Below are 19,009 nucleotides of genomic sequence, written 5' to 3' on the forward strand. Positions count from 1 at the left end.
TATTTGTCAATTGTTACTGCGCATTTTAACGACAATGAAATTGAATAGTTTTAAGTCTGATTCCATTGTCCATAATATGGATCCAAAGGGATACTTTTTTCCTCTACAATATTATTAGTTCATCATCACCCTGTCTAATCACATGACAAGCTTTTCATTTTCTTCTATTCATTTTTTTTTTAATTACAGCTTTGGGGGGTCCTAATTAATGAAATGCCTTAGATGACATCCTTCGACAAACTTCAGCTTTCAGGGGTACCCCCTTGAATGACCTTTGACCCCTTCCCGCCCTTTGTGACCATGGCCTCCAGCCATAAGCCAATCATAGCAATGTCGTTGATGGACCTTCTCAGAGTCTGCCATGGCATGGTTTAAACTGATAACGCGGAAAGATCGATATTGTGCCCCCCCCCCCCCCCCCCCCCCCCCTCTTTACCCACACCTTACTTCTCTCTCTTTCTCTATATTATACATATATTAATCTTACTCACACGCACACAAATTCAGCCCGTAGAGAGACCCTCTCTATCTAATTTTCTATCTATCCATCCATCCATCCATTCATGCATCCATCTATCTATCTATCTATCTATCTATCTATCTATCTATCTATCTATCTATCTATCTATCTATCTATCTATCTATCTATCTATCTATCTATGTATCTACATATTATATCCATCTCCTATCGCTATTCATCTAACTTCATATCAATCTATCCATCTAATTATCTATTTACTTATTTGTCTATCTATCTATCTATCTATCTATCTATCTATCTATCTATCTATCTATCTATCTATCTATCTATCTATCTATCTATCTATCTATATATATATTATATATATATATATTATATATATATATATATATATATCCCTCCATCCATCCATCCATCCATCCATCCACTATCTATCTATCTATCTATCTATCTATCTATCTATCTATCTATCTATCTATCTATCTATCTATCTATCTAATCTATATATATATATATATATATATATATATATATATATATATATCCCTCCATCCATCCATCCATCCATCCATCCATCTATCTATCTATCTATCTATCTATCTATCTATCTATCTATCTACATGTCTATCTATCTATCTATCTATCTATCTATCTATCTATCTATCTATCTATATGTCCATCCATCTATTTATCAATCTATCTATCTTCATTATCATCTTTACATAATGTGATGAATTCACAGATCTGTCTTATATTATTTCAATACGTTTCAACAGCCGTAACGTCACTTCCCTCGATATGATGCATGGTAACTTAGTAACTGGCTCTAAAATATCGGAGCATAAAAGCGTATTCAGATGGGGAAAAAAAACATAAATTTGATTATGTTTTGACTTTTACACATTCTGATCAGAAGACATATGAAAATTTCTAGCCAGCATGAAGAATAAAAAGTACCGATTTTCTTTGTTTAGAACCACAATGGCCGCCGTTGCTGGGCGACGTGTCCTCAGACAGTTAAAATGTGTTAGCGATTCGTCAAGCTTTGAAAACTATGATCCTCTTTTCTATATCGCGCGGGGCGAGAGACGCATGCGCACAACCACCATGGCGTTCTCTCTCTAATAACTTTTCCGCCGGTGACGTCACAGACGATGGGTGATCTGATAATTGAACGCAATTATGGGTCTGATTTAACATTGGTGTAATGGACAATACTTTGCGTCGGTATGAGAGTATTTCCATTAAAACAATGTGACTATAACAATTTGGGTTTTCAAACCTGCAAATAAGTTCACGTCGACCTGGCGCGATAAGAATATTGACATACCTCGTTGATTCCTTTGATCTCTATTAATAGAGTTACCAATTTTTAAAAATTCCAGGATCTGCACAGAGGAAGTAAAAAAGATTACGTAAGTTCATGTCTAGTTATTTGTTAAGTGGGTCTCATAACAAAAAGTTGTGACCCACCAAACCAAAGCGGTATTATGCCGGGAAGAACCCGGTGCTTTAAGTTCAATTTTACTCTAAGTCTCAGACTATATCATTTGAGTTGAAAACAGAAGAATGTTTTCTTTGAGGGCATGGATTTTATTCCTTATACTTCATTTTAAAAGATTATCAGACCTGCAAATATGGCCACACCGTCTCTGACCGTCTTCACTCCCATGAGATCTTAATAAAATAATTTATTTTACTCACTCAACCCTAACACCGACTATATCCGTAGTTTAGCCGGGTTACTTTTACCCCATGCCTATTTATTACATTTTTCTGAGACAAATTATAGGCGTAATATCAACGCTAATGTTGTTCGTTTTTACATGTTAATGGTAGTTGAAGAAAGCTATATATGTACAAGCTAATTTTTAATACATTTTTTTCCAATTTTGAAAAGTAGCAACAATCTCTAGGAGTGAGTTAACCATTTGCGTTGAGGGTTTATCAATTATTATTTTTTTCAATTATAAAAATTGCATGGACTTGAGAACTTCAACTTCTTTTTGCTGTGATAGCTATAAAATAGTCCTTCAGAGCCATTCAGCCCATGGAGCCGGAGTTTATCCCGATTTCTATAGCGTGAAATGGACAATAGCAATTACTTGCTATCCTTTGGATAGGACGCTAGTCTATCGCAAAGTACTTTCCGCCAAATCTAACAGACTCAGCTATCCATTCACTGCTGGGTGGACAGGTGAGGGGGGGGGGTGTCAGAAAAAAACTCGACTTCACCCGGGGATCGATCTCGGTCCCTTTGCGTGTGAAGTGAGTGCTCTACCAACTGAGCTATCAGGACCCCCTGTGGTAGCTATAAAATTATAATAAATTGAGCTTTATATAGCGCAATATCCACTAAATGTGCTCAAAGCGCTTTACAAGGGTCCCTGCTCAACAGCAACATTTAACATGTAGGACGGGAAATGACGCCTGTTAGGCGATATTACAATTTTTCGGACAAAGCAACACTGTTAACGGCCAGGTACTCATTTTACACCTGAGTACGGTGAGAGAATGTGAGTAAAGAGCTTTTTCCAAGGACTCAACTATGCGCCGAGCGCGAGGCTCGAACCCAAGACCTTCCGATCGATCCTAAAGCGAGTGTCATACCACAAGACCACATAGCCGCACATAACCAGGGATGATTTATATTAATTCCTCGGCTACAACCTGGATTGAATCGCTTTTCATTTGGTACAAAGTTGGAATAATTTTTTGACATCCATCTTAATTCGGTATCAAGTTGGGTTGAATTGACTTAATTTGACTTAAGGCCTTTCGCGTCCAAATCATCCGATCGGGACGCCTCGGCTGCCTCTCTAATCATCCGTGTCATTTTCTTCCACTGTTCAGGGTCTTTTGCTGTGGATGCTAGTTTCGAGAAGTCTACCTTTGATTTTAATACTTTGTTCTTCTGAAGGCGTTTTAAGAATCTGTTGAGGACAGTGTGAATTGACGTGGGTGGTCTACCTTGATATTTTTTGTGTCCGGATAGGGTGAAAAAAGTATTCATGGCTTTATTAGCTGGTATATTTACATCTCTTCTGAGTATATGTCCAAAAAGCCGCCATCTTGCCTCCAGGATTTGAATTGAGTTCTTATAATATTATGGCCAGATTTTCGTAAACAGGTGCATGCGTAAGCTACTCAGAATAAAATGGATGGATAGAATAAAAAATGAAGTAGTATGGAAAAGAACACAGCAGAAACCAGTGGGAGAGGAAATAGGAAGAAGACGATGGAGGTGGATTGGACACACGCTTAGAAAGGACGACTCCACTATAACAAAGAAAGTATTGGACTGGAACCCTCAGTGCAGAAGATCAAGGGGAAGGCCACGAGGAACATGGAGAAGAATTAAAGAAGCTGATCTACAGAGAAGTGGTAAGACCTGGAATGAAATTTAAAAGATAGCTCAGGATAGAGAAGGATGGAAACTGTCTGTGGGCTATACCCTGATCCAGGGTGTAAAGGGCAATGATGATGAATATTATGGCAGAGAAGTCGTAAAAATTCTATTCTTCTGGTTCCAAACTCTTTGGAAGTGCATATATAATCATTCATTTGGGGGGAGACTAACAATGAATAGGTTACACATTGAATCATAAGGTGACATAACTATTTTGGTAGCAGGATGTAGATGCAGATTCTTAGGATTACGGGACGTAAAAGTGCGAGGATAGATGATCTATATTAACCCCCTCCTTGCCACCCATAGGAAAATCATCACATTTGTTAAGATGCAACCAATATTATAGGGAATGAGATTAGCGGAAGGGTAGCGTCCCTTGATTGGACGTCACCTTATTTAGAAAACGTCATAATGGTTTTGCGCATGCGTCTCTCTTGTCATCGCTTTCGGTAAATGTCTCATGACGCACAACCAACATGACTTTCTCTCTCTAATAACTTTTCCGCTCGTGACTTCCAATCAAGGGACGCTACTCTTCCGCTAATCTCATTCCCTATTGTCATTCAAATTTCTTTTGTACATCACAATATTTGAACAAAAATATTTGATATAGTTAAAGTATGGTAACACTGTGTTGAAGAGATCGATTAGCAGGGGAAAAAATATGTATTGCAAAAACCAACAGATTTTGTGTTTGAGTGAAATAAATCTATTTTGTATAGGTTGGGTGTGAAGTTTTGAGAGAGCGAGCAGAATATAATTATACTAGAAAATGCGATGTTTTTACTCTGAAACAAGAATATGAACTACACAAGGTTTGTATCCAGTCCTTCGGAAGAATGACTTCACACTTCCAATTGGAACCAGATTTTTGACGTCAGACTTTTGTTCCCGATTGAATTTTAATTTTTTTTAAAATAAAAATAATAAATAAAATTCCTTTATTCGTCCCACAGGGAAATTTTTTCTCTAGGGTCTATTCCAAGGGAAGACTGGAATAACCCAAACGTCAGCCGCAGTGCAGCGCCGCCAGTTGAACTAGGGCGAGGTGACTTGCTCAAGGCCACACAGCGCAGCGGCGGGTGATCGAGCTCGGTACCTTTCGGGTACGAAGCAAAGACCACACCGCTGAGCCCCCTACAAGTAAAAAGAATCAAAATTATAAATTTGATACCAAACTAGTCTGGAAAAAGAAATGAATGTCATTCTTCTCAATAAGTGGTATTAATGCAAATAAAATTTCATTTTCATAAAAGTTAATCTGTTATATCGGAATGAACTGAATTGACAGTAGTGCCGCGCTGAAGACCGGTCTGGACCGCGGTCCGACGGTCTTTTAGCTGTGAACCGAAGACCGGTCCCAGAGGGGAAGATCGGCGGCGGTCCTCACTTCTTATCACCTTTCAACTAGTGCGGGGCGGTCCTTGCAAGGACCACGGTCCTACGGTCTCGCGCCATAGCCTACTACTTCCCCAGCGATTCGTTGCTTCGGTTGCCTATCTTCCACCAATCACCACCCATCCCACTTAATTAATCGCACCCACCCCCTTTGCCATACACTAAACGACACAGACGACCATACAGGCAGACGACCACCAACCTCCACTCCGCAAACCGCCCTTTCGTGTGTGAGATGGGGGAACAGGAGGCGCACGCCTTGGACGATTCCATTATACGGGGTAAATTTCAAAATTTACTACACCATAATGATCGCAATGACAATGATCTATGGTGAAGGCATGACCCCTCTTCTCTAATGGGTTATTGTTTGAAATGTATGTGACTACAAAAGATGTGTGTGTTTGTGTGTGTGTGTGTGTGTGTGTCGAACCTAGCAAGTAGCAAATCCGATTTTTTGTTTTCTTTTGTCCATCTCTTGTCACCACTCCTTTCTATCGCAGTGTTGTCATTTAAAATAATACAATAATATTAAAATTTCGTTTGGTGTTTTTACTAATCAAATAATATGAGTTTCATTAGTTTCTTCCTTCCAAAAAACCCAGTTATAACGTCTGAATTTTAAAAAAGTCCAATAGAATATTTGGGGACCCCGATAGCTCAGTTGATAGAGCACTCTCTTTATACGCAAAGGGCCAGAGATCGATCCCGGGTGCAGTCGATTTTTTTCTGAATCCCTGTCTACTCAGCAATGAATGGGTAGCTGAGTTTGTTAGATCTGGCGAAAAGTCACCATCGACCCCTCTTATCACCTCATCCACCCCCTCTTATTATAACTTCACGTCTCTCTCTCTTACTCTTCAATGCTCGCTGCCCTCTAATGTGTGTGTGTGTGGGGGGGGGGGGAGGGGGGGGGGAGGAGTTGCGTGTGTGTATCAACGCCACGAATAACTCGATCAACGCCTTGGGCGATGCCATTATCTCCGTTAATGGGGATAAATTTCAAATTTTATTAAATTATCAAAGTAACAATGAAGTACGGTGAGCAAATAAAGAAGGCATCACCCCTCTTCTCTAATTAGGTTACAATTTGAAATGAGTGTGACTACTCCGTGTGTTTTACTCCTGTAGGCCACGGTTTTCATCGTGTAGCGGTCTTTAACGGTTCAAGAATGAACGGACCGGTCCTAGGACCGGTCCTTGCGGTCTTCATTTCCCAAGGACCGTAGGACCGTGGTCCTTAAGCTTGCCAAGGACCGCCCCGCACTAATTGACAGTCAAAAATGCTCAAAACAAAGGTTGTATAATAAATATATATATATATATATATATATTATATATATATATATAATATATATATATATATATATATATATATATATATATAAACAAAAAAATCTAGAGCTTTTATGTAGCGCAAAAAATCACTAATTGTGTTCAAAGCGCTTTAAAGGGGTCCCTGACCAACAGCAACACGTAACATGTAGAACGAGACAGAACGCCTGTTACAAGAGTACAGTGAGTGAGAGAATGTGAGTAATATATATATATATATATATATATATATATATATATATATATATATATATATATATATATATATTACATATATATAAACAAAAAAAAAAAATAAGGGGGAAAACAGATCCTCCATTCAATGAAGGAATTTAATTTAAACCGAGTTCTGTAAGTTTTTAAACTTAACTGAGCTTTAAGCCTTCTCCAATTTTGCCTTTGTTTTAAAAAAACAAAAACAAACCACAGTATATATGCAATGGCAACCAAATAGCACATACTATGTTCTTCAATAAAACAGCAGAATTGTACAGGCTGTTAGAGAAGGCTGTGATCACATAAAATATTAAACTTATGATTACATGTGAAGAAAAGTCCATGTCATTGTGCCTATGTTGTAAACGTTTCTTGGAATTGAAAGGAAAAAATATCATAATAATAGTATTTATAATAATAATAACAATAATATTGTTGCGATTTAACTTCCTGTTCGACTGACAATAATAATAATAATAATAATAATAATAATAATAATAATAATAATAATAATAATAATAATAACAATAATAATAATAATAATAATAATAATAATAATAATATATAATAATAATAATAATAATAATAATATGCATAATATTATTGAAAGGGTCGCCATGATCTTACTGTATTTATTTTGAAATCATAAAGTTTGAATCATAATGTGAGCTACAAGCTAAAAAAGAGCGGGTTTTTTGTCGAAAGGAGGTGGGGGGTGGGGGGGGGGTGGGGGGGGTGGAGGCTATGAAGATATTAAAAGTTGAATTTAAAGTGAAATCGACCGACAATAATAACAATAATAATAATAATAATGAATAATAATAATAATAATAATAATAATAATAATATAATAATAAATAATAATAATAATAATAATAATAATAATAATAATAATAATAATAATAATAACATGCACATTATTGAAAGGGTCGCCATGATCTTACTGCATTTATTTCGAATTCATGTTTGAATCATAATGTGAGCTACCAGCTAAAAAAAGAGGTCTTTTGTCTAAAGGGGTAGGGGAGAAGGGGGGGGGGGGGCTGGGAATGAGGGGGGGGGGTGGAGGAGGCTATAAAGATACAAAAAGTTGAAATTAAAGTGAAATTATGAAATTTCACCAAAATTTCATATGTGACTTCTCACTCAAAACTGTGTTAAGTCGGGATGAGCCTGGTACTGGACATTAAATTAATAGCCAGAAATGTGAAACATGGGGAATGGTTCTATTTGTTTTAGTGGAAAATAATAATAATAATAATAATAATAATAATAATAATAATAATAATAATAATAATAATATACTTTATTCATCCAAAAAATTGTACAGTGCGGCTATGGGGTATCGTGGCATGACACTCGCTTTTGGATCTTTGCCCCTCTTACTAGTCTGTGGGTCCTGAATTCGAGCCTCGCTCGGCACATAGTTGAGTCGTCCTCGGAAAAGGCTCTTTATTCACACTCTCACCGTACTCAAGTGTAAAATGAATACCTGGCCGTTAACAGCGTTGACTCTGTCGGGGGAAAAAATGTAAAATCACCTAACAGGCGTCATTACACGTTCTACATGATACATGTTGCTGTTGGTCAGTGAACCCTTGTAAAGCGTTTTGAGCACGATTAGTGGATATTGCGCTTTTGAAAGCTCAATGCGCATAGAGCTGTTTGTATAATATAATACTATATGGAATAGTGCGGTATAAATGATTTACATTATTCTTATTATTATAACCGACAAACCAAAGAGAGGACCCCTCTCTTTTGTATATGGGTGTACCTGCTTTGAGATGTGGGATAGAAGAATGTTGAGGCTATCGTGGACAGACAGGTATACGAACGAGGAAGTGTTGGAGAAGGTGAGAAAGGGAAGAATATTGATCGATACCATCAGAAAAGAGGCAGTTACAGTTTCTGGGACATGTGTGGAGAAGAGACGGAATAGAAAAGAGAAAAGTTGGTAACATCTGGGATGATCGAAGGAAAGGGAGCTAGAGGAAGACAAAGAATGACTTACCTATTTAAATAACCTAAAAATGGCCAAATGTGATTTTAAAAGCAACACAGATTTCATGCGCACCACAGAGGATCGTGATTCGTGGAGACAGCTGACCGGCAACGTGCTCAAGACACAAGCCACGATGGATGCTGATGTACCAATTGCATTCAGTAGTCTGATGTCACGCGCCCGGCAACGGCGGCCATCTTGGTTCTAAACAAAGAAAATCATTACTTTTTATTCTTCATGCTGGCTAGAACTTTTCATTCCCTTTTCATATGCCTTGTGATCAGGATGTGTAAAAGTCAAAACATGAGCAAATTGATGGGTTTTTTTTTCCTCTGGATACGCGTTTAAGCTCGCCGGAGAAAATTTCATACGGCGTCCGCCATTGTTCCGATAGTTTAGAGCCAGTGTTACTAAGTTACCATGCGTCATTAGGAAGGAAGTGACGTTATGACTGTTGAAGACTATTGTACCCATAGCATTGCAATCTAGAGTATAGATAGTATGCAGATGACGTCACTCAGGCCTTTGTTATTGTTTTTGCCATCCTCGTTTGTGAGTTGTTCTCACTAAACTGTATTAACCAGACTATAAAAGTTCATGGTTACACAGAGTTTGTGTGTTGGTCCGTTATAGATAGTATGCGCTTGGCTAAGAAGCTCATAACATTGCCACCCGGAAGTATAACGGACCAACACACAAAACTATCTGTATCCATGAACGTTTATAGTCAGGTTAATAGATAGTATGCAGATGACGTCACTCAGGCCTTTGTTATTGTTTTTGCCATCCGCGTTTGTGAGTTGTTCTCACTAAACTGTATTAACCAGACTATAAAAGTTCATGGTTACACAGAGTTTGTGTGTTGGTCCGTTATACTTCCGGATGGCAATGTTGTGAACTCCTTGGCCAAGCGCATTCTATCTATACAGTTCAGTGAGTATTACTCATAAACGCGGATGGCAAAAACAATAACAAAGACCTGATTGACGTCATCTTCGAACTATCTATACTTCCAGATGGCAATGTTGTGAACTCCTTGGCCAAGCGCATTCTATCTATAGATAGCATTGACCCATAGATAACACGGCAGTCTTTGGATGTACCTGCTTCAGATCACGAACACCTTCATTACAGGTGTATTATTATAGTAAGTAAGCCGTGCCTACGGGCGAGTTCATGTTGGTAGAGTTAAATGGTGGGTTAAGAAAATACATCCAAATAGTAGCATGGTCTAGGCGCCGCGGGGTGTATGACACATTTTAATTTGACTTTCAGTAGTTTTCATTAAGGCGCCCGTGTGTATGTGTGTGTGTGTGTGTGTGTGTTTTCTACGGAATAATAACATTGGCTTTAAAGAGGATGCGAAAAGAGGGAGAGGGGTGAGGGGGGGGGGGGGGGGGGTTGGGGGGGGGGGGAGGTAGTGATGGATAGGCGAAAGAATGAGAGGGATGGAAAAATGAAATTAAGAAAGAGAACGACACACACACACACACACACACACACACACACACACACACACACACACACACACATAAAGAGAGAGAGAGAGAGAGAGAGAGAGAGAGAGAGAGAGAGAGAGAGAGAGAGAGAGAGAGAGAGAGAGAGAGAGAGATTTGGTAAATCTGAGTAGCCTAATGTCTGATATAGGCTACGACCACAGACTGCGTTAATGACTGAATCTTCATGATTATGAATAAGTTGTTAAGTAAATATGTATAGGTCAAGAGTTATAAGAGTCATCAGTGAGTGGGTTACGTTGATAAAGAGACGGACGTTGGAAAGAAATTCTATTTAGCTCAAAGGGCAGAGGGCGCGTGACTGTCACGGGTCATTTCCGGCGCAACAGTGGAAGAAATCAAAAGCAAAGTTGGAAGTGTAAACAAAGTCAAAGAGTGTCTTCATACAAATCTAAGCTGAAGAATGCTGGATTATGAACGAATTCAATTGGAGTCTTTCGGGTTAAACAGGTATGGTGAAAAATTATTTTCTCATAAGATATTGATTGCAGTGTTCAATAAAAGAATTATGTGGGATGAGACTGAAAATGCACCCATCCCATGTCCCTGCCTCGTAGGCCTAGTTCAGCAGTCAAAATTTTGTTTTATCCTGTGGATACCTGTTGTGGCAATTGACTTACAAATTACATGACTTATAGATTTGTTAGTCTACTTCTGCTTTTTGGCAATAAATAGTAAAAAGGATTCAACACATTTTCACAAAGAAGTGGTTCCCGCTCGGGGCCGCCATCTTTCAACAAAATGTTTTCCTGACACTGACACTACTGTCACTGTCACTGACTCATGACTGGTACTTTTAAAAGTTTTACAGCTTTTTACTTTTACTTTTACGTCAATTTTTATTTTTTTTTTCAAAATAGACCAAGCCAAAGACAGAATTCATAGGCATATTAATATTGATTATTTCAGTGTAAGTATAACAGCCATTTCATAGGGAACGAATTATGAAGACCATTGTCCATTGTCAATGGGTTTTTTTTTTTTATTCTAACAGAGCGACACCTTAAGTTTAAGTAAAGCCTTTTCATGTCATATTCTGTTTATTTTTCAAACTATCCATAACTATGTTTATTATTATTATTATTATTATTATTATTATTATTATTATTATTATTATTATTATTATTATTATTATTATTATTATTTTATTATTATTATTATTATTATTATTATTATTATTATTATTATTTATTATTATTATTATTATTATTATTATTATTATTATTATTATTATTATTATTATTATTAATTAGAATTCAGTGCTCAGGGATCAGAGGACTGTTATTGGAAACAGCCCCAGATCGCCAAATCGCCCTCTAACTCTATCTAACAATTGATTTTTATTGACTTTGCGTCTAGTTGAAGGGAAATCTCCAATTCCCCACCCCTCCCTTTCTGATCTTAATATGAAATGATAAAGTTTGGGTTTGTTTTTAAAACATTAGAAATATATTTGAACAATATTTCTTTTTATATAGGAACTAGCAATCAAAAGCCTGGAAAATACCACTAGAAATAGATAGTCTGGACAAGAAATCTTACCACTGAGAAAAGCATATGACTTACTGACTTAAAGTCAAAGCTGTTCTATTCCTAAATCATTTTGTCATTCATAATTCATGTATGCTGTTTCTATTATTTGACATGTTTGCTTTGTCCTTGTTTTCTTGTTAAAATTATTCTTAGAAAAATATCGGCATCACGGCTAGTAGTACAGTCTCACTCCAGATAATCGCAGCACATTGGGATCAGCGAAAAGGTTGTGATTAATCGAAGTTGCAACTAACGGAAGTTTAGTTTCCTGTCCATTGTTGCAACATTTTACACATATATGATAAACTCAAACCAGTTATTTTAAACATTGTTCTTAGTCCACACAGACTGAGAAATTTGACTGAAACAAAAACCATATGGCAGCCTTTGATAGATTTTGACAAGCAAAAGTAGCTTTGATGCAAGCCGATATCTTATTCAGATTGGATTAACTTTCACTCTTTTGTTCTCAACATTTGTAAGAGTCAAAGAGATTAGCCGGGATGAGAGACAATAAGCTCTAACTAAACCCATTGATCACAATGCATCCAAAACGAAGGATATCGCTGTCTCTCCTTACAACTGCAATTGTCTACTGTTGTGTAGACCCTGCCCAGCCCCTTTGCCTCCTATCAAATGGTCACAAATGACCTCACAAACCCATACTGCAAAGCCCTGCCCTCTTTTGTCTCAAACTAATATGGTGGTGACGCACTACTGTAACATTAAACTGTGCCCACTCTAGATTCTTCGACCTGTCATGATCACCCATGATAAAATTTGATGAGATTTTGTTTGAAAATTTCGTAAATTTTCCACCTTTTGAGGTTGAAAAATTGTTGCGATTAAACAAAGTTTGTTGCAATTAACCAATGACTTAGTGACTTTATATAGAATTAATTCAGTTTCCTGGGAAATGTTGCGATTAACCGAAAGTTGTGATTATTCAGAGTAGACTGTACTAGTATGCTGGGGGTGTGGCTTGAGAAAAGCTTTCAAATAGCAAACAATTAACACAGCTCTATGTACAGAGTAGTGGTGCAAACAGCTTTTTCTTAGTGGCAACAATAGGAGAGTTTTGTCCATAGCTATCTTAAGTATTTGCTATGGTTTTGCTCCAGCTGCTCTCCAATAAAAATAACTACCGACTTTAACAGATCATCCGTAATTATCACAGAAATTTGGTGACATTAACAGACTTACGGAAATGGAAGAAATATTACGGATTTTGATTTCACAGTAATTTGTTGGCAGTGTTAGAGAAAAAATAATGTTTTCCTTAAAAGTTATCACAGTGTTGAGAAAAAGAATTTTTTTTTTCTTAAAGTTAGGGATATATGATATGAATAGGATAAGAAATATTGTTATGAGATTTTTTGACTAAAACTGAAGCTATAGATTTTTATTTTTATTTAATTTAATAGCATTCATTTCACTCATGCATCAACAAATGCCTTGATTAATTTTTTAACGATTGACCTTATAGTTAAGATTAAAGATTAATTGACATTAAACCCGTTGTTTTGAAAATAATAAGATCATATACAATATATGTGTATCTACTAGAATTCTTTCCCTCGTTTTGGTTAGATGAAGGTGATATAGCCCAAATTGTTTGAATGTCTTTTATAGAAGACAATTTCATCTGTAGGCAAATGGCAGCGAAATCTTTTGATAAAGTTTTGAAGTCAGCTTTGGGAGTTTTTATGGATCTCCACCAAGTCTCGATTCAATTCCTACTGAAGGATCTAAGAACTTGGAGGAGAGCTTTGAGAGAGGCTTCAAGCTCATCTTAATTATGTGTCATAAAAATTCTTCTTTTATTTTCTTGATGTCGGCTAGTATAGATAGAACGAAGATGATGTCACTCAGGTCTTTGTTATTGTTTTTTGCCAGTAATTCTCACTAAACTGTATTAACCAGACTATAAAAGGTCATGGTTACACGCAGTTTTCTGTGTTGGTCCGTTATACTTCCGGATGGCAATATTGTGGGCTTCTTAGCCAAGCACATACTATCTATAGAACTAATGTCATCAGGTTGAAATGCTTGGATTGTTTCATGGATGGGTTGAGTAATTATCATGCATTATAAAATTAATAATTTTGTTGTTGACAATGAAAGGCGAAAGGAATATCATAAATTTTGAGACATATCTCCTTTGTACTTGTAATTCTATTGTTATGCATCCTTCTTTTATTGATGCCCATAAAAAGGTATTTTAATATTACAGTTACCAGGAATACCTCCACATACTACACTCACCATATGAACCATTCTTTATGTGTATGTTTTTGTTTTGTTTTGTTTTTAAATTTTTATTGTTTTTATTTTTTAATTTTATTTTGCTAAGTCTGTTACCTAAAAAAAAACAAACCCAAATGTGTATCTCCCATACCATTCAAAAAACAAAAACAAACACAAGTGGAAATTTATTCTTCTAAGTTGTAAGACAATTTCCTACGCACAATCACTAATTATAATCATGAAGCAGATAAGAATCCAAATTTCCTTTTAAAAGATATTTGATAGATAGACTTCGACATGTTTTGAATAAAATTTGTAAAATCATGTTAAGTTGTTGTTCACAATGATCATAAAAAATTTGCGATGCTATTACTATTAATAATAATAATGATGGTGATACAAATAACAATGATACTAATGACAATGAAATGATAATGGTATACATTGGTAATGATAGGAGCACATATTCTACAGCACTTTTATCTTTGATATGCAAATGAGCTTCTTTCATGACATTGACACAGTACTTTTTAAAGCTGAATAAATTTCATTTTATAACACCGGATAAAAGGGAAACCCATAACCATAAAAGTGGATAATCCCACGCCTGAATTACATGTCAACTGTTATCGTCATCACATGAATATTTCAATTATGGTCTTTTAACTCCTCTTCTTTGGATTTTGTGATCTGCCATTTTTGCCATGCTTTGTGAGGAATTGAGTGCTCAGTGATTTTATAAGGTTTTATGCATACCTCAGATTCAGGTTACCTACTTCCTTTTGATTTCTAATTTGTAACCATTCTTCTCCAAACAGTACTCAGTCAGGGTAAACTAGATTTTTTAAAAATTATTTTGAAGTTATAACCACAAGTGGGAAATGTTAGTTTTTGTCTGTTTTTTTTTTTTAAATTATATTCATTATCTTGAATAGGGCATAACAACTTGACCCATGTTTCCTGCTCTTTGAATATAAATTCAAGTTTTTATCATCCACACTACTCCAACATATTACTGTTTGGAGGTGACGAATAACATTTCAGGTTTCTGAATTTGTCTTTATTAGTTGAATAAGAGCTATTAGTTCCACTGAACCATTCTCTTTTATTTATAAGGAGGGAAAGTATAATATATGTAGTGTTATCTCTGATGAATAATTTTAGTGTGGTGTCAGTGAATTTCAAACTCTGCATCTTCCATCATTTTTCAGAGTTGGGGAAATACACAGAAAAATATTGCATAAATATTTTTCTTTTTTTCTTTTTTCTTTTTTTAAAGCATTCAACTGTACAGCTCCACGTTTATGGAGCTCTTTAAGATTTTGAACAATACCGTAACCAAGAATATCTCAAGATCGTTATGATTTACAGAGCATTTTAATTTTATGATTTATTTATTTACATTTTGATATCCTTCCAATATATGCGTGTGCGTGTGTGTTTGTTTTTTTTTTTCTGTTAGTTTATTGTCAATCACTGCAGAGCTTTTTTAAGTGGATTCTCAGGCGCCATAGAACTTATTATTATTATTATTATGATTATTATTATTATTATTATTATTATTATTATTATTATTATTATTATTATTATTATTATTATTATTATTATTATTATTATTATTATTATTATTTATTATTATTATTATTATTATTATTATTATTATTATTATTATTATTGTTATTATCATTATCATTATTATTATTATTATTATTATTATTGTTATTATTGTTGTTGTTGTTGTTGTTGTTGTTGTTATCGTCATCATCATCATTATCGTAATTATCATCATCATCATCATTATATTATTATTATTATTATTATATTATTATTATTATTATTATTATATATTATTATATTATTATTATTATTATTATTATTATATTATTATTATTATTATTATTATTATTATTATTATTATTATTATTATTGTTGTTGTTGTTGTTGTTGTTGCTCTTATTATTATTATTATTATTATTATTATTATTATTATTATTATTATTATTATTATTATTATTATTATTATTATTATTATATCGTAATATGTGTGCTGCGTTTTCTCTGTCAATCCTAATTGTGTCGTAGAGCAGAGCAGATACAGATAATATGAACTCCTGAACTCCACAATGTGTAGGGGAAAGATCTGTGTCGTGGCCCATTTCACTTTGTTATTAGAGACCTGGGGACCTGACCTAGTTGAGATATTTTCAGCTTGCCACTTGTACAGAAGAATCTATATGCAGATATTGTTATGACATCCTGGATAGCTATAATTAGATAAGGTCGTTTATCACAATGCTAAAGTATTATTTATCTTTTTTTTTTAATTATCATATCATGTCACATCAATTATAGGGCTTTATAAATGGACCAAATTTTATTTTAATGCCCTTAAGATATAAAGTAACAATAGCACTGAACATACTGCAATGAAAATATTAGTTTTTAAAAATTATATATAATAAAATAAAGATTAAAAGAAATAAAACTAGAGAAGATAACACAGAATTCGTGTAATTGAAGTATCATAATTAACACACGAGTCAAAATGAATTCATTTAGGTCAGTGGAGCTGGAGTTTATCTTGATTTTTATAGTGTGAAACAGATAATAGTAAATGCTTGTTACTCTTTAGATTGGACGATATTTATTGAAAGGTAATTAACATCAGATCTAATAGATCAAGCTACCCAATCACTCCTGGGTGGGGGAGTGTCAGATAATAAAATCTCGACTTCACCCTGGATCGATATTGACATTGGTCCCTTTGCATGTGAAGCTAAAGCTCTACCTTCTTAGCTATTGGGACCCCTTATTTGTTCATTTAACACAAGAAAATTATTAAACCAAATAAAAGGTGTTGATATCAGAAACATTGGATTATTTTATCCTGAAATGAATCTAGCATTTATTTCATATTTATTGACTCTCGTGTCCAAATGAACACGAAATACCACCTATCATTTTTTAAAAAGACAATTAATGTATCTCTTTTGAATTGTAAAATTAATTATTTATATTTTTTATAGATAGACATATATAATTCATAATTAGACAATTTTTTTATGACTTCAAACAACCGATGCAAAAAGAAAAAGAAAAAGCAATTATATACTTGTTTACCTGTATATATTTAAGTCTGCGAGATATTCAATATTCAAAGTTAGGTGTACACAGAGCTGCAAGATGTTGTTGACTACAAAAAAATATGTGCTTCAACACAGAACATTTTGGAGCCAAAACCATTCTTTGGCCAACAACAGACACAATAGAATTAATAGTTTGTGTTGTTGTTCGAAGAATCCGGGGATCGAACCTATCAGAAGGTCTGTGGTTCGAGGTTGACTGATTTTTTTTTGGAATGTTTTTTTTTTTTCTAGTATTTTTCTTTCTTGTTTTGTCTGGCACCTTTCATACACACTTGTTCAGATCTTTATCTTTTGATATTATGTTTTTTGTTCCTATTTTTAAAGTTTTTATAGAATCCATTTCATTTCAAAGCTGAACTATTATATTAATATTTTATTGTATCATGTCTTGCTTGTGCCTCTGAGTTTTGGTATCAGCAACTACACCAGAGGCCAACTTGCAAATTGTGTTGATAGAGATAAAGCTTTAAACCATAAACCTTATTTTACCAGTGCAGCAAAGATAAGGCAGTCGTTTAATATTTACTTTTTTCATTTCTTTTCAGATGACAGGATTTATAATTTATAGCAATGTGTAGCTTGCAGTGCTTGCATTATAGTGATAGTAAAACCAGTGGGGTGTGAGGAGGACCAGTGGTAGAGACTCAGGAAACCTTTAAGTTTACGGATATTGTGCCTTCTTTAATTTCTGAAGAAAAGTGGATTCTGAGGAGGACGAGGAGGTTGAATTATTGAGCATGATGGATGATTACGAGGAGGAGATCAGGGCTGACAGTCCCCGTCGTATAGAGAGGAAACCTTTGATTGATTCCCGTAGAAATCCTCAGGATAGGTTAGTAAAGTTATTGTATTCATCAAGAAAATAATGGCCAAGTTTGAATTTATTTTATTGGATTTTTTAATTTTTCATATTTATGGATTGAAATTGATGAGAAATTATTATTATCTACCTATCTGTTGCTTATTTAATTCAACAATTATTTTTTTGAATAAAACTCTTAGTTGTTGAATTTTTTTTAATGAACAGAATCGTAAAATTTTGGAGCATTGCTAAGTACAAAATAAAATTGCTCCGTCTCTTGGCGGTTCAGAAGTAGTGCTTGATGGAGAATCAATAATGATTATAATTATGACAAATTTATATACACGTAGGTTAGTTGGTCTAAACAACCCTTAAAACGATATTATGTGATATAATAAGATATGATAAATATATATTTTGTGTAACAGAAAATTTTATCTCCATGCCTTGAACATAGGTAATTTAATTCCAAGTCAAGTGGCATATTTGTGGCAAATATTTTGCTATCATTATATGGACCCACTCTCTGACTCATTGATCAGAGAATTGCAATCATTGTCATCAATCTGCTCATTTGTCAAATATTATAAATAAGCTCAGTTGTTAGAGCACTCGCCTCACACTCAAAGGGACCAAGATCAATCCGAAGTGAAGTCGAGATTTTTTTTTTCTAGTTCCTCAGTTCACTCAGCAGTGAGTTGGTAGCTGGGTTTGTTTAATCTTGTGGAAATCACTTTGCAATAAGACTTGCGTACTACCCATAGGGTAGCAAGCAATGCTATTTTCCGTTTCACACTATAGAAACCAGGACAAAGCAAGGCTTCATGGACCTAATGTCTCTGAATGACTTCTAACTATTTTATCCAAATAATTAATTGTAATAATCTTTGAACGTTTAATTATTTTTCCCCCTTCTA

At 34.8% G+C, this 19,009-nt stretch overlaps 1 protein-coding gene across 2 annotated transcripts in view; it reads left to right on the plus strand.

The window, feature by feature from the left end:
- The first annotated feature begins 10,678 nt into the window (after positions 1-10,678).
- LOC144962538 (equilibrative nucleoside transporter 3-like) overlaps positions 10,679-19,009 on the plus strand; it is a 38,044-nt gene continuing 29,713 nt past the window's right edge. Inside the window, exons 1-2 of one of the 2 annotated variants that reach the window (XM_078895561.1) lie at positions 10,679-10,814; positions 17,836-18,122. In XM_078895561.1, coding sequence (XP_078751687.1) covers positions 18,028-18,122 — 95 coding nt within the window. In that variant the 5' untranslated portion in view covers positions 10,679-10,814; positions 17,836-18,027. The remainder of the gene's footprint in view (positions 10,815-17,835; positions 18,123-19,009) is intronic. The other variant, XM_078895560.1, reaches the window with a different exon arrangement.

Source organism: Berghia stephanieae, chromosome 1, assembly GCF_034508935.2.
Source record: "Berghia stephanieae isolate SIO BIC M18660-M18661 chromosome 1, UCSD_Bste_1.3, whole genome shotgun sequence".
NCBI classification, from domain to species: domain Eukaryota; kingdom Metazoa; phylum Mollusca; class Gastropoda; order Nudibranchia; family Aeolidiidae; genus Berghia; species Berghia stephanieae.